The sequence below is a fragment of the Microchirus variegatus genome (assembly GCF_963457635.1).
Source record: "Microchirus variegatus genome assembly, chromosome: 23".
Lineage (NCBI taxonomy): Eukaryota > Metazoa > Chordata > Actinopteri > Pleuronectiformes > Soleidae > Microchirus > Microchirus variegatus.
This window is the reverse complement of record NC_139824.1, coordinates 6057547-6078523: the sequence shown is the minus strand read 5'-3', so window position 1 is coordinate 6078523 and position 20977 is coordinate 6057547. Positions and strand designations below refer to the sequence as shown.

Below are 20977 nucleotides of genomic sequence, written 5' to 3'. Positions count from 1 at the left end.
ATCTTGGCTTTCAAAAGATCAAATGTATTGTTTGTTCAAACAATAAATGTATGAAAGTGTCAAACGTTGTTGTGTCAGGAGTATAAGAGTTAATTCACTTTAAGCTGAAGTTTGTTTTTGCTGTTGGTGATACTATTATTGTGCCTATTGTTTGGTCTTTGTGTGTAATTGTCAGACCTAAATGGGGGAGTGGTTGTGTGTTTACAGCAGCAGCGCAGAGTCGCAGCTCATCAAACTGCTAAAGGACCAGCAACAGAATGAACTCCTGAATCAAACACAAACTGTGTGAATGGAGACACCAAAAATCAGACAAAACTAACTTTATTTCTGAGCCACTTTTTATTTTATAAAGGGGATTAATGCAAAACAATAAATAATGATAATTGTTGTTTTAAGTTTAATGCATTTTTAAAAGATGTGTTCCCTTCAGTGAAAACGTTTGTGGACCAACCTGATCATACATGTATAATTTCTATATTTTACACCAGAGGTCTGGGCCATGAGTTTGAGGCCATGTTTGTTTTGATAAAGTTCACAAAAAGACAACATGCAAAGAATTTATATATAAATAACCAAAAGAGGCAGAAATAAAATAAAATTGACAATAACCTACAATTATAACATTCGACAATCTAGTACATACTAACATGTTGAATTTAAGATATTCAATATTGTGATAAATGTAATCTAATGTATTATTATTATTACAATATTAAAAAAATATTTTTTGACAGGCCAGTTTTCATTATCTTTTAAGTAAGTGTATAGAACATAGACTGGGGGACCGCGAGTTTGAGACCTCTGTCCTAACAGGTTAATTATTGTTTAGGTCAACTCTGCAGTGAAAACACAACACTAAGTAAATGCTGTCTTTACATGTTAAAGGTGTATTATTTAATAAATCTAAAGCAACTGGCCATAAAATCCTCCTAATATGTCACAGAGACTCAGGAATAATGTTCATATAACAAACTGAACTCACCAACAACAACAGCACAGCCACAATATTTGCATTAAAAAAAATATTTCGCAGACTGCAAATCATGTTTATGTTTTGAAATCATGTTTTGACATGTGGCGCCACCTACCGCCGTCTACCAATCATTGCAGTCAGTAGAGTCTCAGCTGCCGAGCAACCACGGGTTGCCAGTTATGTCAGAAAACGAAACCTAAAAGACCTCCGTATTTTGAATTTGAATGTAGTAACCGTTTTTGGCCACATTCTTACATATGGCACCTTTAAAGGGACAATATGTAGTATTTATGGGTTTATATGACCCAAAATCCACTTTTGTATACATATTATGTGCTCCTGCATTGTCTAGTCACTGTATAATATTCTTTGTTTCATTTTCGTAGTGTTTCAAAATGTAATTTAAAATAACATGGTCGCGGGCCGCGGTCGCATAGCCACTGTTAGCAGCGAGACGCCATGTTTCTACCGGAGCCTGTAAGGACAAACACGAGAGAACAAATCAAGCGTCTCTTTACTTGTAGCTGAAGTCCCGCCTCCTCTCTCTCCGCTTCGTCTGCTACGGCCGTGGTAGCTCGCCCTCTCCCTCACCTCACGAACCTCATCTGCTGACACGGAGAAAGACGACGAGGACGATATTTGACCAGCTGAGGATACCGTAGCGCTCAGGCTCAGGGAAGGGAGGGGGTGAGCAGAGCAGCAGGTCTTTGTTGTAAATTTCAGCTTCTCCTCTAGATGGCACTTTAAACTACTTATTTATATATTATTATGATGTCATCACATATATAACATACATAGAAATACTGCCCATCCCTGACTTCAGAAAGGGTCAAAGGTCAGTGGCAGAACAAATATTTGGGCCTAAGCCACACAAGTAGTGTTTATTTCATAATATGACAGTTTACAGACTGGAAAACAGGTGTGATATGATCTCTGATGAAAAAAATTCTCTCGGTATAAATCACTATCATGTAACATTTCCTAGAATATTTCACAAACCTTCCTTCCTCTCTATTTCTCTCTTGAGCCGGCCTGAGCTGCCCCTCCTCTCAGTGTTGTGCAAAAAACGCCGTAGAAATATGATGCCCTAAATGACTGGGAAAGACCAGTTGGAGAGTGAAACGCTCAAATATATGTACACACTGACCTCACACTGCTCTCCCTTAATTGTGAGGTCAGTAATTGTCCCTGTCAATGAATAAGGGGGTGATTGATTCAGAGGAGAGAGGAAATGTGGATAATGTGAATGAGAGAGAGGAAGAGGGATGAGTGAAAAGTGGACAGAAGCTACCTGCCAACTTCTTCCATATACGGTCTTAGTCAGAGCCGAGAGCCAGGCCTGTAAGTTTCTCTGACTGTGCGAGTGAGCAATGCGGGGTGTGTACTGTGTGCGTGTGCGCGTGTGTTGCAACGCATGCAGGATTCAAATATTGATATGACTTGAAGAGAGGCATGAGGATACATAGAGTAAAATGAGATGTTATCATCAAGGAGAAGCAAGTGAAGAGAAAGTTTCAAAATGTAAATGAAAAAAAATGTAAGTGCAAATGTTCGGGGGTGAAGAACACACGCGTGCGTGCACACACACACACACACACACACACACACACACACACACACACACACACACACACACACACACCAAGCCTTAAAAAGAGAGATTCATTCATTTCCTTCGACTGGTCACATGACCTGAGCAGTGCATTCTTCCCCCCATGTGACTCGGTCCAGTATCTCCTTATATGGACGTCATCCAAAGGAACTCTTAAAGGGATGGTTGTCCTGCCCTGTGTGTATGTATGTGTGTGTGTGTTCCAGGTATTACTCATGTTGTGGGGACCTAAATCTGTTTACAGAGGTCCCATTATGGGGACTTGTCTTCCTTATGGGGACAAAAAGCAAGTCCCCGTAACATAAAGAATTACATTTTAAGGTGAAGACATGTCGTATGGTTAGGATGAGGTTAGGGTGAGGCCAGTAGTAGTTATTGTTAAGGATAGAATGTAAGTCAACGTCATGGAAAGCAGGCCATGAGTGTGTGTTTGTATAGCAGGATAACACCACTCTGAGAAGCCAGCTTGATCAGCTCCTTGTATTCTGTCCTTAACTGCTCCCTACCCGATGACATAAGGAGCCAGTGTGTGCATGTTTTTTTTGCTATAGGACTGTTTGGTCACTTCCTGTATGCACCTACAGAAGTGCGGCTCTGTGAAACCAACTTCCCGTGTCTTTTAGTGAACCGGCTCCCTTATGTCCTTATTAGGAACATCATGTAGAGCCAGTGAGAATTCCTTGTGTAAGTTTATGGGCCTTTGTCCGGTGCCCTTATTGAGTTAAAACCCCATCCCGACCCTCCCACATAATAGTCTCTGTTCAAAAGATCGTTTTTTTTTTTGTTTTTTTTGTTAAAGCAATGATTTTAAATGGTGCATTCTTTAAAATAAATATAATGTCCAAACAAGTACAGTGCTTAACAAATGTAATAGACCACCACCCAAAGCCACAGCTGCCCTTCATTAGCAGCATTGGTAATTATCAAAATCTCCATAATGGTTAGTACACCTGTGTTTAGAAGTTCTTTAATATTTCTAATGCTAAAAATATAATTGGTATTGCTGTTCAAATTTACTGTTTAAAAAAAAATAAAAAAAAATAGTAAAAGCACATTATTTACTTGTATTTCTGAACAGAAATATTAGTTTTAGTGGTTGAATGTTATGCTTAGAGAAGAAACCCAGTGAGCCAACTTCAGCTTTAAAACAAACTTAGTTTTTGAAAGATGTTCTTATTACATGTCAGGTGACACAAATCCAATGGATTAAGGATTGTGACATACAATATCTGGGCGTGAAACCATGCATGTCTATGTGAGTCACATTCATGCATAATGATTTCAGAAAGGCCTTCTTTATTTCTTTTCTTTAAAAAAAAAACAAAAAAAAACCTGTAATCTTGTGATGACACACCTGTTTATTGCAGGTAACAGAACAAGCCAGGTTCTCCAGTCCCTTCTGCTCACTCTGACATAATCAGAAGTGATGAGCGATGACAGATTTACAGCCTCACAAATGTTTGCTGTAAACATATCTCAGCTTGACCACGCGACACACTCACTCTGCTCAGCGTGTGTGGAATGCCAAGGGCAGATGTGTCAGCTGACGTGTGAACAGTGCTGTCAGCGGTAAATGAGACTGTCACCACCCCAAGTGCTGGCATACTAACCAAAGGCATCTTCACTAAATCGCCAATTTATTAGGTACCCATGTTTGTATCCTTGTTGATGCAAATATCTAATCAATAATAAGGCAGCAACCTGATGCATTTAGACATGATCAAGACGACCTGCTGAAGTTTAAACTGAGCATCAGAATGATGAGAGCCATGATTTAAAAGATACACGGATATTGCTGCCAATATTTTAGAAACTGCTGATCTACTAGGATTTCCGCACACATCTATAGCTAGGGTTTACAGAGAATGGTCAAAAAGAGAGAAAGTAACCAGACCATCTCTGAATGCTCAAGAATGTGAGACCACACTGTATGGGAGCCACTACTGCCACTTTATTAGGAGTCCTGTGTACCAAATAAGGTGGATGGTGAGTGTATGAAGAACAAGCTTGTTGTTTCCCATCCCAGAATGCATGATGACAGAGCTGAAAATGTGTATGAATGGATGAACAGAAGGCTATGTAGCATGTGTCAAACTCAAGGCACACTTCCGACCCACAAGGCAATTAGTTTGTCTTTCCTGCTCCTCAAGTGACACACTTATTAATACCACTTGTCAAGTGATCTCACCCATAAATGCATTAAACAAATTAGATTTGGATGATGTGGAGTTTGCATGTTCTTCCTGTGTGTGCGTGGGATTTTTCTGGGTTGTCCGGTTTCCTCCCACAGTCCAAAAACATGCAGATTTTTGGGGATTAGACAAATTGGACACTCTAAATTGATTGTAGGTGTGTGAATGTGAGAGTGGAGTCTATGTGGCCCCGTAATGCACTGGTGACCCCACCTTTCACCCTACGTTAGCTGGGATTGGCACCAGCGACCCTCATGCGTAGGATAAAGCGGTAGAAGACGATTGAGTGAGCTGCAGAGCTGGAAACATCTCATAAAAAAATATTGAGTACAGCAAATTATTGGCCAATATACATGTATGTGCTGTTCTACTGGGATGCATTAATATACTGCTGATTTCAATGGAAAATCAATGTATGTTCTATTGTGACAACTCCAACTGAACGTCCAGTGTTGATGATTTGTCCTTCTGAGGCTCTTCCGTGAGTAAACCAATGAATCAATTTTTTAGTTTGTTTATCTAATATATAAGCTTGCCTTGTTCTGAATTTTCTATTATTTGATTATCTGCTTCTTCCTCATGGACCATGTGCGTTTAACTGTGATTTATCGCCCACCTGTGAGACAAACTTGCACATTTCCCACGGTACATCCCGATCAACCTGTTAGACGAGCCGTGATGGTCATTTTTGATTGTAAATGGCTTTAATTTCATCCTATGCCCCTGTCTCTACTTGTGAGGGCGCAGAGCCGCCGTGAGCCTGAGCCACGCCCAGTTCATGCGGCGGAACCAATCAGACGCCGCTGTGCGGAAATTCTCCTTTTATGGAGAAGGGCTGCAGCGCGAGCGCTCATAAAGCCCTGCAGTCCACGGCCCTACACTGCAGTTAAGTTCTGACACTACGTCCAAGCGGATCGCTGCTGTTTCTCTCCTCCGTTAATCCACCCTCACACAGGTAAGAACACCGCGAAGGTTCTTATTTTTGTACCTTTACACTTAAACGCCTGCTTTAATTAAAGTTTATAGTGTTTTCTGCCCTGTGGTAAAGTTAAGAGTGTGAAGTTGACGCAGTCACAGGGAATTCGCAGCGTCATTCATTCAAACCGTCTTTCCAAAAAAAAAAAAAAGTTACCTTCCTGTCAGCGAACCGGCACCGTTTTGTGTTTATAATGAAACTAGACACGGGTATGGCATGCTGCACAGTGTGTGCTGTCACCCTGTCATGTAAGCAGATGCTTTGGTGCAGTTTCTGGTTTCTACACAGGCGGATGTTGGGCAGTTTAGACGAAGGTTGAAATGTTGCTGCGTCGTAACAGAGGCAGAATTGGACTAATGCATAATGTTATGATGGTCACGACTTAACGTTCCCGTGTTACAAAGAACAGGAAGTTCATTTAACAAACGTTAGAGTGGATGTGGATAGATCAGTCAGTGTTTAGATGCTGGGAGTGGCCGCCGGGTGGTTGTGTGTGTGTGTGTGTGTGTGTGTGTGTGTGTGTGGCGTCGGTGTCATTTGGGCTTTAACGGCTAACGGGCCGGGCCGCCGCCGCCTCTAAAGCCGCTCTTACTTTTTGCCATATATGGCCATGGCCAGACCCGGGTAGAAAGTGCCTTTGTTCCAACTCTGGGATTGGGCTGGAACCTTCTCCACTGCGACGACCAGCGTCCATTCCCTGCAATAACAAGGATTGCCCACATGAAAGGCAGCATTGTCAAAACTTTGAAGGCAGTTCCTCCTCCCTGTCATAAAGGCTTCTCCTTTGATGACATTGATCCTCTTTGACTTTGATATAAGTTAGTATTGCACCTCGTAGTGTTCAGCCTGTTCTTTTAAAAGAAGAAGCAGTTGGTGCTCAAGCTTGCTGGAAATTATTCGAAGTATTTTGCTTTTAAACCTCTTGCTCCACTTTTTTGACATCCCTCCTCTCTATCTGTCCAGAAAATGGAAGAAGACATCGCCGCCCTCGTTGTTGACAACGGCTCCGGTATGTGCAAAGCTGGCTTTGCAGGAGATGACGCTCCACGTGCCGTGTTCCCCTCCATCGTTGGACGTCCCAGACATCAGGTTTGTAGTTTCCCCAAACAAATGTTGTGACAGAATTTTTATTGTGATATTTCCAGAGTCAAAAATGATGCGTTTCAAATGTACAGCTGTAACACACTGTAGCCTCAGCCTTCATTTACAGTATTGATTTCCTCTTCTCCTTGCCTCCCAGGGTGTGATGGTTGGTATGGGCCAGAAAGACAGCTACGTTGGTGATGAGGCACAGAGCAAAAGGGGAATCCTGACCCTTAAGTACCCTATTGAGCACGGTATCGTCACCAACTGGGACGACATGGAGAAGATCTGGCATCACACCTTCTACAACGAGCTGAGAGTTGCCCCTGAGGAGCACCCAGTCCTGCTCACAGAGGCCCCACTCAACCCCAAGGCCAACAGGGAAAAGATGACCCAGGTAAGATTTACAAAGAAACCTGCTCCGCTCACCTGCAGGGCCATCTACAGGAAATTGTACTAGAGTTTCTTTCTTCATCCATTTCCTCCTGCTCCTTTGATCTCCAGGTTCCTTCTGTCCTGAGCTGATCTTTTCCTCTCTGTGGATGCTTCAGGTCTCTTCTTCTCTGCACTGTGATGCATTGAGAATGACTTGTTGCAGCATGGTCATGACTGTTTAAAAAAAAAAAAAATTATATAAATGATGATAATTATTGGACTTGATAAAATGACGAGCACCTAACTGCACTGGTGACTGCATGATGCAACAGATGATGGTAGTGCAGGTCATTGTATTCCCATCTTGTACTATTGTACTAACATTAATGACCAAACTAAAAATTCTGATTAGAGTGGGTTTGAACTTGCTACTCTGCTGTGCTCTCCTTGGTCTGACTTCACTAACAAATCTGTTTATGTTGTTTGAGGTTTACTCACTGATCCAATGACTCATATCATGTCTCCCTTTTTCTTCCAGATCATGTTTGAGACCTTCAACACTCCTGCCATGTATGTAGCCATCCAGGCTGTGCTGTCCCTGTACGCTTCTGGTCGTACCACTGGTATTGTCATGGACTCTGGTGATGGTGTGACACACACTGTGCCCATCTATGAGGGATATGCCCTGCCCCACGCTATCCTCAGGTTGGACCTGGCTGGAAGGGACCTCACAGACTACCTCATGAAGATCTTGACTGAGAGGGGCTACAGCTTCACCACCACAGGTGAGGGGAGCACACAATCTTGTAAAAAAAGTACTGATCTTTAAACCCGGTGGGGGGAAACGCATCATTTAAACGTCCTTTCTTCTTTCAGCCGAGCGTGAGATTGTGCGTGACATTAAGGAGAAGCTGTGTTATGTTGCACTGGACTTTGAGCAAGAAATGGGAACTGCTGCCTCCTCTTCATCCCTGGAGAAGAGCTACGAGCTGCCCGACGGACAGGTCATCACCATTGGAAACGAGAGGTTCCGTTGCCCTGAGGCCCTCTTCCAGCCTTCTTTCCTTGGTAAGCAGCATCATGAAATAACATTTTTAAGGCAAAACTTGTTTAGTGGTATTTTATTAAAGGGAACTTAATTAGCATAGTAAATGTGTCAACAGAGGTTTTTGTTTTTTACCAAAATATATTACTTTCATATGTCGCACACTGATTTAATTTCAAAAGCTCATTCTTCACTTCTTAATCAAATTTACTCAAACTTGTATTTACACCTTCTCTTTACAGGAATGGAGTCTTGTGGTATCCATGAAACTACCTTCAACAGCATCATGAAGTGTGACGTGGACATCCGTAAGGACCTGTACGCCAACACTGTGCTGTCTGGAGGTACCACCATGTACCCTGGCATTGCTGACCGTATGCAGAAGGAAATCACTGCTCTGGCTCCCACCACCATGAAAATCAAGGTAAAATCACTTGGTAACATACAACACTACCGTGTCGGGGTTAAAGAGTCCAAGATGCATACAGATCAAAATTGACTTTAAAGTGTATTCAATGCTGCTTTGTTTCTTTCTGCAGATTATTGCTCCCCCAGAGAGGAAGTACTCTGTATGGATTGGAGGCTCCATCCTTGCTTCCCTCTCCACCTTCCAGCAGATGTGGATCAGCAAGCACGAGTATGATGAGTCTGGCCCCAGCATTGTCCACAGGAAGTGCTTCTAAACAGACTGTCAGTCCCCTCCCCAAAAACACACTGCTACAAACCCAAACGACTGGCTCTGCATACATGCCTACTCCAGCTCACTGGTGTATGCTGAGCCCACAACACCTTCCATTTCCCTCATCACTATGGCTTTGGCACTCTGCCCCCTGATGGGGAGAAACTCTGGGAGATTGAAGCATCCCAGGCGGTGTGACTGTGTGAGGAACATTATGTCCAATGTTGCATTTTGTGTAGGTCATTCCAGATGTCTTTGTTCACCATCTTATTTGCCTCTATGAAGGTTTATTCTCTGGTGGGCCCACTGCCCAACAGACCTGTAGTATTGCTTTAATATGTAAATTATGTAATCTGAAACTTGTTTTGTTTTTTGTATTTTCAGCCTTAAACAATACTTGGTCCAGTTTGTGTTTGTCATTATGCAAAAAAAAAAAACAAAGCTTCTATATTGTATGGAGGTGTATGGTTTGTGCATAGGGCTTTCAAGCCTTTTTGTTGTACACAACAACCCAATAAAGTGCACATGTCAGATTCCAGTCTGGCTGCTTTGTCTTGTATTTCCTGCCACATGAATGTGTTCACATTTTACCTGCTGCACTCTTCAAATTGAGAGGCTCAGCAGCACCCGCATGGATTCAGCTTCAGGATTACAAATAAAATGTATTTCATAATTAACCATTTACGCTGGCTCTGCAAAGCAAAACAAAATTGTGTAATGTAACAAACTATGCATGCAGTATTTTAAGGCTTGATTCAATTCACAAGTGGGTGTTTTATAAATACGTTAAAATTAGTGCTGTCAAACGATTAAAATATTTAATTGCATTAATGTCATAGTTAACTCGCCATTAATTGCACATTTTATCTATTCCAAATGTCCTTTGATTTCTTATTGTATTATTTTCTCTCATTTTAATACTCTTATCAACATAGAAGCAGGATTGGCCTGCTTTGTGTGTCATTATTTGCATATTTTGGCATATACTGTAGTGTAGGGCAATTAATCGAAATGTATCTAAATTACACTATTTATAATATATTTGTTCAAGCCAACATCTAATTTTAGGCTAAACCTGGTGTGTGTGAGTAGCTGTGAATGTGTGTGCTGTAGGAGGTACGAGACGTTCGCGTAATGTGACGTCAGAGAGGTACGTAGGCGAAGCAGGAAGTAATGTGTTCCGTGTGTTTACATTAGCGAGCTGCAGATGAATATCTGTCACTCTGCATATTTTGAGTTATTCCTCTTGTGAGAGCCGCACAATAATAAGAGAGGCTGTGTATCACCCCGCAGTTCTGTGAATAAAGAGCCGCTCTTCAACGCAGACGAAGTCCCGTGGTTTAATGTGTTGTTGCCGTAACAAGCTAATCCGAGCTGAAGAAGCTAGTGGAGAAGTGGACAGCGCTCGCCATCCACTCAAAACGGAATGTTTACTCTTTACGTAGGCGAGCCCAACGACTCTTTGGGGGACTCGCGCAGCGTGTCTGTTGTTTTGTTTCCGGTCTATCTAGATCCGGTGTGTTGTTGTAGTTGTTCTAACGTTACTAGTTGAGGCAACAGCATGTGAAAAAAACGACAAAGTTTGCTCGGCCAAAAAGAGCGTTAATCGCGCAAAAAAATTTTTTTCACGCCTTTTAAATGGGTTCACGTTAACGCGTTGATTAACTGTCAGCACTAATTAAAATGTGTTCCCAAATCTATTGATTTATGAATTATCGATAAAATCAGCTGCTTTATACTGTGACAGCATCTCTTTTGTGAAGCTTTATGCAGCTTTTCTTTTTCAGTGTCTTACTCATTGTTGTAGCCAATTTGGATCTGTGTGCTTTTATGAATGAATGTGGGTGTGTCAGTGGTGAGGCACTGTGGTTGCTATGGGTTACTTGCACACCTGTGAGCATGGGTTGGTAAATTAGTCACACAAAGGTTAGATAGAGGAGACACAGCTCAGGAGGAGGAGGGAAGCCGCACAGTTTTTCAACTGTGTCTTGTTTTGTGTCACAATATTAGTATTTATTGTCCTTTATACACAAGCTCATTTTCAAGCCTTTAGGATCCCAGCTTTTGTAGTTGACTTTTAAAGATTTGCAAGCTAATAAAAGTGTCACACTCAACCAAATGGAGGACTTCATTGTTGCACACCACCACGAGCTGGAAATGACTTCAGATTCTTAAGTGGCCTTTTTAAGGTTAGAATACCACTACACTCACAGTGATGTGAATTTACAGCATGAAGAGCATACTACAGATTTGAGAGCATAATATTAATATAATATAGTTCACTTATAGAACTGCTCTGCAACTCCCGACTTTCCAGTCACCTTTACATTCCCTAAACAGAACAAGCGCTCCTCAAAAAAACCCACTCTAACTCCTGCCGTACTACATTCAGAGGCGTTATAGCGCCCTCGTGAACAATTAAAACTAAATTAGCATTACCAATTTTTCTTGGTATCAACCTTGACCAATTTACAAGCTATCATAAAATGGTGGCTAATTCGCCATTTCATTATTTTTCTCTGTTACACAAGAATGAACACAACATATATGACATGGTAAATATGTGTTAAATATATATGTATATACATATATCGGCTGCACTGATTAGGTGGAGCTGTACCTTTATTTTGTTTAATGAGCATTTCTAAACACAGCTCCACCCATTCATTTTTTATTATATTTTAGATATAGTTCTTCATATGAATGGAAATATTAAGAACTGTAACACAATGAAGAGACAAAGATGATGTTTGCCCACAGGAAAGGCATCTTTGTCACAAAGAAGAAGCCTTTGATGACATTGATCCTCTTTGACTATGATATAAGTTAGTATTGCACCTCGTAGTGTTCAGCCTGTTCTTTTAAAAGAAGAAGCAGTTGGTGCTCAAGCTTGCTGGAAATTATTCCAAGTATTCGGCTTTTAAACCTCTTGCTCCACTTTTTTGACATCCCTCCTCTCTATCTGTCCAGAAAATGGAAGAAGACATCGCCGCCCTCGTTGTTGACAACGGCTCCGGTATGTGCAAAGCTGGCTTTGCAGGAGATGACGCTCCACGTGCCGTGTTCCCCTCCATCGTTGGACGTCCCAGACATCAGGTTTGTGGTTTCCTCAAACAAATGTTGGGACAGAATTTTTATTGTGATATTTCCAGAGTCAAAAATGATGTGTTTCAAATGTACAGCTCTAACACACTGTAGCCTCAGCCTTCATTTACAGTTTTGAATTCATCTTCTCCTTGCCTCCCAGGGTGTGATGATTGGCATGGGCCAGAAAGACAGCTACGTTGGTGATGAGGCACAGAGCAAAAGGGGAATCCTGACCCTTAAGTACCCTATTGAGCACGGTATCGTCACCAACTGGGACGACATGGAGAAGATCTGGCATCACACCTTCTACAACGAGCTGAGAGTTGCCCCTGAGGAGCACCCAGTCCTGCTCACAGAGGCCCCACTCAACCCCAAGGCCAACAGGGAAAAGATGACCCAGGTAAGATTTACAAAGAAACCTGCTCCGCTCACCTGCAGGGCCATCTACAGGAAATGGTGCTTGAGTTTCTTTCTTCATCCATTTCCTCCTGCTCCTTTTAATCTCCAGGTTCCTTCTGTCCTGAGCTGATCTTTTCCTCTCTGTGGATGCTTCAGGTCTCTTCTTCTCTGCACTGTGATGCATTGAGAATGACTTGTTGCAGCATGGTCATGACTGTTTAAAAAAAATGTATATAAGTGATAATTATTGGACTTGTTAAAATGACGAGCACCTAACTGCACTGGTGACTGCATGATGCAACAGATGATGGTAGTGCAGGTCATTGTATTCCCATCTTGTACTATTGTACTAACATTAATGACCAAACTAAAAATTCTGATAAGAGTGGGTTTGAACTTGCTACTCTGCTGTGCTCTCCTTGGTCTGACTTCACTAACAAATCTGTTTGTTGTTTGAGGTTTACTCACTGATCCAAAGACTCATATCATGTCTCCCTTTTTCTTCCAGATCATGTTTGAGACCTTCAACACTCCTGCCATGTATGTGGCCATCCAGGCTGTGCTGTCCCTGTACGCTTCTGGTCGTACCACTGGTATTGTCATGGACTCTGGTGATGGTGTGACACACACTGTGCCCATCTATGAGGGATATGCCCTGCCCCACGCTATCCTCAGGTTGGACCTGGCTGGCAGGGACCTCACAGACTACCTCATGAAGATCTTGACTGAGAGGGGCTACAGCTTCACCACCACAGGTGAGGGGAGCACACAATCTTGTAAAAAAAAAAGTACTGATCTTTGAACCCGGTGGGGGGAAAACGCAAATCATTTAAACGTCCTTTCTTCTTTCAGCCGAGCGTGAGATTGTGCGTGACATTAAGGAGAAGCTGTGTTATGTTGCACTGGACTTTGAGCAAGAAATGGGAACTGCTGCCTCCTCTTCATCCCTGGAGAAGAGCTACGAGCTGCCAGACGGACAGGTCATCACCATTGGAAACGAGAGGTTCCGTTGCCCTGAGGCCCTTCTCCAGCCTTCTTTCCTTGGTAAGCAACATCATGAAATAACATTTTAATTACATTGTGTTATTTAGTGGTATTTATGAATTGCACAAAAGGGAACTTAATTAGCATAGTAATTGTGTCAGCAGAGATGAGTGTTTTTTACCAAAATATATTTTAAAGTTACTTTCATATGTCTCACACAGTGATTTAATTTCAAGAGCTCATTCTTCGCTTCTTAATCAAATTTACTCCAAGCTTCTATTTACACCTTCTCTTTACAGGAATGGAGTCTTGTGGTATCCATGAAACTACCTTCAACAGCATCATGAAGTGTGACGTGGACATCCGTAAGGACCTGTACGCCAACACTGTGCTGTCTGGAGGTACCACCATGTACCCTGGCATTGCTGACCGTATGCAGAAGGAAATCATTGCTCTGGCTCCCACCACCATGAAAATCAAGGTAAAATCACTTGTTGGTAACATACAACACTACCGTGTCAGGAAGTTGACTTTACAGTGTATTTAATGCTGCTTTGTTTCTTTCTGCAGATTATTGCTCCCCCAGAGAGGAAGTACTCTGTATGGATTGGAGGCTCCATCCTTGCTTCCCTGACCACCTTCAAGCAGATGTGGATCAGCAAGCAAGAGTATGATGAGTCTGGCCCCAGCATTGTCCACAGGAAGTGCTTCTAAACGGACTGTCAGTCCCCTCGCCAAAAACACACTGCTACAAACCCAAATGCATGGTTTATGCATAGGGCTTTCAAGCCTTTTTTTTGTACACAATAACCCAATAAAGTTCCTGTCTGGCTACGTTGTCTTGTATTTCCTGCCACATAAATGTTTTCAATCTTGACCAATTCAAAATGGGTTGGAAAAATTTAAGATATAATAAAATGATGGTTAATTTGCCATTTCATTATTTTTCTCTGTTACACAAGAATGAACACAACATGTATAACATGTAAGATATATGTGTAGTTAAATATATATGTGTATATTTACACATACATTGGCTGCACTGAATGGGTGGAGCTGTACTTTTGAGCAGCTCCTTTGTGTTTAATTTTATTATTGTTATTTCCGTTTCATGTTCACGAACTAGGATGATTACATGTTGTAGCTAATAATGAATTGATTTATCTGTCTTCTCAAAATAAAGTTTCTGGGAAAAGAAAAAAGAAAAAGAGATGTGTCGGCCAACAGGAAGTGGGTCCGTCCGTGGAAAACCCTCCGCCATTGTGCAGCAGCAAACCTTGTCCGTGCTGTCAACGGTCGGCCCACCGCTGTTCATTCAGCTTCGTGGGAACATGGCTGGATGAACAGCTAAAATCACGCCGATAATGAGTGAGACAGTCTCGGCTCATTCAGAAATCATGGACCGACAGATTGTACAGGTGAGTGGACCAACAGAAACCAACAACATGTCACTGTTGTTTTATTGGGAATGCTGAACTGATGCTAAACTGTAAGCTAATGTCGATGCTAAACCAGACTGCACTGAAATGACAGTGAACTTTTTTTTCTGACTGGTTTGGTCGACATAAACAGACAGTGGGATAAAAACGTGTGTTTAATGTGTCTTTGAAAGTACTTGCCAATGAACAGTAGGTCTTATTAATTAATTAAAATGTATACAAATGTGGTCATGGGTGGAGAGACACATGTTTGCTGATATTTACGTGCTTCAACACAATCGAAGTAATGAAAAGACAAATCAATTGAGTAGACTGATAGAGGTTGGAATAAATGAGAGCTTAAGCCGGTTGGTTTTGCACTTCCTCGCTCCTTAACGTCTAATTGAAAAGCTAATTGAACTGATTAATAGTGGGACAGGACAGACACTAGGTGTTCCTTGAGGAAAGAGGTTGGGGCATTTAAGGTTTTCTTGATTAGCTCCTTTTCAGATACAATCCTGATGTTTAACCAGAAGCCTGAAAGGGTTTCAGTCTAACCATTATTTAAATAATTAATTAATTCATTCATTCATTCATTCATTCATTCACAGGGCCACAAAGTGACACACAACCATTTATTTCACACTCACATCTTTGGTAAATTTAGAGTGTCTATATAGATTTGCCTAATGCTCAGATCTGCATGTTTTGGGACTGTGGGAGGAAACCAGAGAATCTGGAGAAAACCCACGCACACATGGAGAGAACATGCAAACTCCATGCAGAGTTTCCATGCAGGCCCTTGTTCTGTCCGGTTTGCTGCAAAGGCAAGAGTGCTCCATATTTGCGATTTAAAAAATACTATACATAATAGTAACTGACTCAGCGTCACATGCATGGGGCACAGTGAGACATCAAAAAGACACCAACTGTTTCCATCACATCAGGCTAAATCACTTGACATTTTACAATTTTTATTTCTGTTCCTTCCCCAGGGACAGAAGCACGTCTTTAATAAACAATCTTCTCTATTAATCCTTAATTCCTGGATGGGTCCTGTAAAAGCACAGGCTTGTCTCCTTGTTGATTAGTGCAACCAATGGATTAACAACTTCAAACAAAAATCATCTGAAATTTTCACAATATATAATATTTTCTGTGAATTTGAGTTAAAAACAGTGAATGGATAAAATAACCACAGGGGGCATTTGTTTTGGGCCTATTCTACAGAATAAACCCTCAAAACTAAAGATGACTATTCTATTTAAGCAGTCTTTGCTTCCAGAGATTTGAAACTGTCTGCATAAATGATGTGTATGTTCACACTAATGAGCAAGATTTGGAGATTATTTGAGGCCATAATTTGTGGACTTGTTTTTGTTATCTTTGTAGTCTCACCCCCAGCCTTGGTCTTTGCCCTGTTAGTCTCGACTGCAACACTGTCTGATGGACTCGCTCCTCTGTAATTTCTCTGATCTGGACATTAAGAACTAAAGAAATATCTAATCATACATTTAAATGATGTGCTTCTTTGCCGTTTGTTTTGTAATTCTTCCCAATGATTGGTTCCCGAACACAGACACTGACACTGTTTGCTGTTTTTCCTCAGGCAGTATGTGGTGAAGACACAATGTCTTCGGCCTTGGTGGGAATGTCGGACTTGTCCGATGAGATCCTGCTGTGTATCCTCCGCCATGTTCCACTGAGTGACCTGCTACTGAATGTGTCGAACGTCTGCCACAAGCTACAGACCCTGTGCCGTGACAAGACCTTGCTCATACATGTCAGCCTGTCTGAGGAGTATCTGGTAGAGTTATTTAAATAATACATATATTTTTTTCTATTTATTCAGCATATTTCAGGATTGTTTAAGTCAAAACTTTACATTGTCACAACTTCTTTAACAGCCTTTAATTGTATTTTTTCCCTCCAGGCTGATGATCTTTTGGTTCAGCGCATACTGAAGCAGTTAGCCAAACACGTGCAGTCTCTGAGCCTGAATGGTTGCTACTGGCTGTCCGGTACCACCTTGGACTATGTTGCTCGCTGCACAGCGGTGACACACCTTGACATCACTGGCTGTCGCCTCACTTCCCTACGTCTGTCCCGCCTCCTCTCCTCCCTTTGTTTCCTCACATCACTTGCTTTTGATGTGACCGCAGGCTTCAACTCTGCTCAGCTCAGTTCGGAGGCTGTGGGTACACTGAGCCGCCTGTCGGAGCTCAGACAGACACTGTTGACACCCAGTTATGGTGTGGTGCCATGCTGTGCCCAACTCCGCAAGTAAGGATTTGTTCACACAGGGCATTATATTGACTTTTTTAAAAATTTTTTTACCTTTAATACATAATCAGGACACGTGTATCATTAATTTGGTCACACTTAACACAAAGTTCCACTGAAACTGACATGATTTTATTATTAGTATTAGATATTATTAGTTTAATAGAGATATTTGGTTACAAATTAACCTTCTGATGAAATAATAGAGGTGGATGAAAGGTAAATGAATTTTGTGACATTTCACAAAATGCAAATTAGAGGAAATCCTGATACAGCAATATATCATTGTCCTATATATACAATGTTACAAATGTGAACTGTATTTTCTGTGTGCGTGCTGTAGGCTGATGCTACAGTTTGACATCTCAGATGTGACCAGGGAGGGTGTCGGTGTTTGTTGTCAGTTAATGGTGGGTCAAAGCAGTGTGCCACATTACCAGCAACTGGAGGAGTTCACTGCAAGGCTGGCTCCAGGAGAGGCCAGTATTCATGCACTTGGAATATGTGCCACACCTTCAATATACTGTGTGCTGTGCATAGAGTCTGTATCTATGTATTAACTATGTTTAAATGTCCACAGGTAAACCAGACCTTGCTTCTTCTCTACCTGGCAGTTTTCAGCGTTCATGTTCCAAAGCGTCTCCGAGTTTTCCTTGTCTCAATTCCCGGCCCAAACCCTGCTCACTGGCCTGCTGGCCCCTCACTGGCCCAGAGCTTAGGTCAACATGGCGACCTGGAAGCCCTGCAGCTCCCTCGGTCCTGGCTGGACCCCTTGTCTCTAAAGAGAGCTTTGGAAGGCAACAGTCCGAAGCACCTGAGCTTCAGCCGCTGCCCGGCCTTGTGGCCACAGGTGTTTCAGTCGCTGCTGGAGGGAGGCGTCAGAGATGCTACACAGCTCAGCAGCCTGAACCTCAGTGGCATCAACCAGGTCCTTTACTCAGAGTGCAGGAGTGTGGAAGATCACCTGGTTCCTGGGACGATTAGCCGTTTGGCAGTTAGCTGTTCAAACATTAAGCACCTGAACCTGATGCACACGCACTATCACCATGAACACTCATCTGAGCTTGGTGGGGAAACACACCTGTGTTGCAGCTTGGCCAAATTCAGACACTTGCGCTCCCTCACTCTGCCGGCATGTGCGCTATCAGACGGCTTAAACACTCATCATACTTCTGTGAACAATACATCTCCCTCTCCATTGTTCCTGGGGCTAAAGAAAGGTCCGCGTTTGGGCTTCCAGAATTATAGGCCCGGTTCTGATCCGTCTTTGTCAGGAGACAGCACCTCAGGGCTTGCTCAGCTCTTAGCTAGCTGCTCTTTGTTAGAGACCTTGGAAATCATTGGTCCAGGTTTTGTCTCTGCACTGCCTCGGCTTGAACCCTGCAGTCGTGCCAGCGTGGAGCCTCGTGGCATGTGTGCGTGGGCTCGGGGAGTTGGTGACGCCCATTTGGCCTCTCTCGAAGCTTTGCCTCGATTACATCGTCTTACTCTGGCTGGGCTTCCTGGGGTCTTAAGGGGGACAGGACTGGCACAGCTCACCAGGCAATGCAAAGACTTAAAGGTTTTATCCCTTGCCAACATGGGCTCATTAAAAATCATGAACTGCTTTCCTGCTCTGCTGGACACCATTAAACAGTGCACACAGCTGCAGGAACTCAGGTTAGAAGATGTTGTGTGTGCCTTTCATCAACACTTGCCATCACATCAGGTCCAAGGTCTGAGCAACATATTGATAATTATAATGTTAAATTCCTGAAAGTTGAAGATTGATTTTTTTTTTCCTTCATGAGAAGAAGTTTAAGAAGCAAGTTAAATGTGGTTTTAAACATTTTTATGAACATTCAGTATAACATGCAGTTATACGAGTCATAGCTCAATGTGTCTTTGCACAATGCATTTAAGATCCAGTGTAAGAAATAGCAACATCTAATGGTGAGACTGCAGATTGCGACAAACAGTGGACACTTCTGCTCACAACTCCCTTTCACTAAGCATGTCAGGGAACTATGGTGGCCTTCACATACCAGGGTGGATGTCATTCTTTGCATAGCAAGCTTCTTCTCAAAATACAAAATTTACACTCTGGCTGGCTTATCCATTCATGCTGCTTTAGAAACATAGTGCAATATGGCATCTTCTGTACAGGAGGCTCCTTGCCTAAAGTACATAGGAATGTTTATTGTAAGCTTACAAAAATGGGCAAAAAGTTATGTAACAGTGCTATTGAAGAAAATAAGAATTTTATTGCCCGGCCAGTATACCGAGATTGTAACTTGTATTTTGATATCGTTTTTTTGTTGGTTTTATTACGTAAGCTTAGATCGTGAATGCATGACAGATTATGTTTCAGTAGCACTCACAAAGCCAGATTATGTTAATTTGTTCTTTTATAGGCTCTTGTAATTAACTCTCTGAAATAAGACAAAGGAAAGCAAATCAAGAAGTTGAAGATGTCAGGATACTGCAGGTCTGGAATAATGTCCTCTCTGCCTTTTTCCAAACTCGTAAAAAGCACACTGGAGCATTACAAGGCTCAGATCTATTCACTTTGTCAAGTTTTGCGATATATTGGTCGATTTAAACTGCACAGTGAACTCAAAAAAGTAATTTAGCCTGCTAACTTGGTGGCTTATAGGGCCTGAGTCACGTGGCTTTTGGAGCTTAATAGACCATTTGGTGAAACTGAATTTGATGGAGGGAGTTTCTATCTTGTTTCAATAGATTTTATTTTGTGATGGTCTTTTTTTTTTTTTTACTTTTTGTGAATTGTCTGTTTGTCTTTAAGGTTAGAGCAGCCATACCTGAATGCCAACGCGTCATTCTTTGAGGCGCTGTCCTCCTGCTCCCGTCTGCAGCGCCTCTGCCTTATCTCACGCAGTGGCACCTTCGATCCATCAGCAACGGAAACCTTCATGGAACGATGCCTTCAGGTCGTCATGTGCCACATGTTCATGGGCGGTACCTTGGTGGGTTGTCGCACACTGCAGAAAGCTCTGCTGGACAGGTCAGTGGCCATGTCAAGTGTGTGTGTCTGTCTCTGTTTTATCTTTGTTGTCTTAAATTTCACCTTTCCCTTTTTCTTTGCTGTCAGATTTTCAAATGAGCGCTCTGCCCTCAGTGTGGTCATCTATCCATTACAACATGAAGACCTGCCCTCAGTCATCAGAGACATCCCACTAACCTTGCTTGATAGGATAACTCTGTTTCAGAGCCACGTGGCCCAACCACCGCATTTATCACCACTGTGACATCAGCAGAAAGCTTCACTGTGATTGTTGCTCCACAGCTTAACAGTGTTAATATTGCTTGTTTACATTTTCAAGACTTGGTAATCATCATCTTTAAAGGGCAATTTAAGGGTCAAAACTCAGGGTCAACTACAGGTCGATCTGGAGCCGTTTCATGACATTTCATACTTGGTGACATAAGGGCCAACATTCTGGCTTATCTGTCACAATCATTACTGCCATTTTAAAAATAAGTGTCAAAATGTGTTTGCTGAAATCTTGTTGATTCTTCTGTGTATCAATACCACAAATTATTTGTGCTGTAGCCTGGCTTCACACAGTAATGAATCCTTCTTAGGTCACTCATTTGTTCTCATTTAGGTTAATGTTCATAAATTGATTTTACATAATAAAAATGTTTTGCTTCAAAACAGGAAGTACATGCATAAAATAATGTGTATCTTTTTAACATGACATTTTATCTTGACCGTGTGAATTATTCTCTGTACAATACACTATAACAATTACACAATGGATGGGCAGTATGATCTTAAAATTAGATTACATTTCTTTCCATCATGATATAGCAATGTCAATTTTTTTTTTTTAAATAAAAGCATTTGTGTTGATATGGAACTATATAT

General features: G+C 41.9%; 3 protein-coding genes across 4 annotated transcripts; all 3 read left to right on the top strand.

Moving 5' to 3' along the window:
* The first annotated feature begins 5645 nt into the window (after positions 1-5645).
* On the top strand, positions 5646-9452 carry LOC310943752 (actin, cytoplasmic 2-like). Of its 2 annotated transcripts, XM_083909389.1 has the most exons (7): positions 5646-5732; positions 6717-6842; positions 6994-7233; positions 7750-7996; positions 8088-8279; positions 8499-8680; positions 8796-9452. In XM_083909389.1, exons 2-7 carry the CDS (start codon positions 6720-6722, stop codon positions 8937-8939), a joined length of 1128 nt encoding a protein of 375 aa, XP_083765515.1. In that variant the 5' UTR covers positions 5646-5732; positions 6717-6719; the 3' UTR covers positions 8940-9452. The 2 variants fall into 2 exon arrangements, with proteins under 2 accessions (XP_083765515.1, XP_083765516.1); XM_083909390.1 differs by lacking the exons at positions 5646-5732; positions 6717-6842 and adding an exon at positions 7341-7387 and having other exon boundaries at positions 7144-7233.
* Positions 9453-11908: 2456 nt separating this feature from the next.
* On the top strand, positions 11909-14119 carry LOC310943754 (actin, cytoplasmic 2-like; the record flags this gene model as incomplete). The annotated part of the gene is made up of 6 exons (XM_083909394.1): positions 11909-12031; positions 12183-12422; positions 12930-13176; positions 13274-13465; positions 13705-13886; positions 13976-14119. 6 exons carry the CDS (start codon positions 11909-11911, stop codon positions 14117-14119), a joined length of 1128 nt encoding a protein of 375 aa, XP_083765520.1.
* Positions 14120-14757: 638 nt separating this feature from the next.
* On the top strand, positions 14758-20354 carry fbxl18 (F-box and leucine-rich repeat protein 18; the record flags this gene model as incomplete). The annotated part of the gene is made up of 7 exons (XM_083909282.1): positions 14758-14823; positions 16433-16630; positions 16757-17106; positions 17450-17585; positions 17687-18765; positions 19892-20110; positions 20198-20354. The coding sequence occupies exons 1-7, from the start codon at positions 14770-14772 to the stop codon at positions 20352-20354; spliced, it is 2193 nt and encodes a 730-aa protein (XP_083765408.1). The 5' UTR covers positions 14758-14769.
* Between the last annotated feature and the right edge of the window lie 623 nt (positions 20355-20977).

Excerpts from the sequence above, each read along its gene's own strand:
- LOC310943752 (XM_083909389.1), top strand. The coding sequence starts at position 6,720 with ATGGAAGAAGACATCGCCGCCCTCGTTGTTGACAACGGCTCCGGTATG. Across the intron at positions 7,234-7,749 it reads ACAGGGAAAAGATGACCCAG|ATCATGTTTGAGACCTTCAA; the intron begins GTAAGATTTACA and ends TTTTTCTTCCAG. Across the intron at positions 8,681-8,795 it reads CCACCACCATGAAAATCAAG|ATTATTGCTCCCCCAGAGAG; the intron begins GTAAAATCACTT and ends TTCTTTCTGCAG.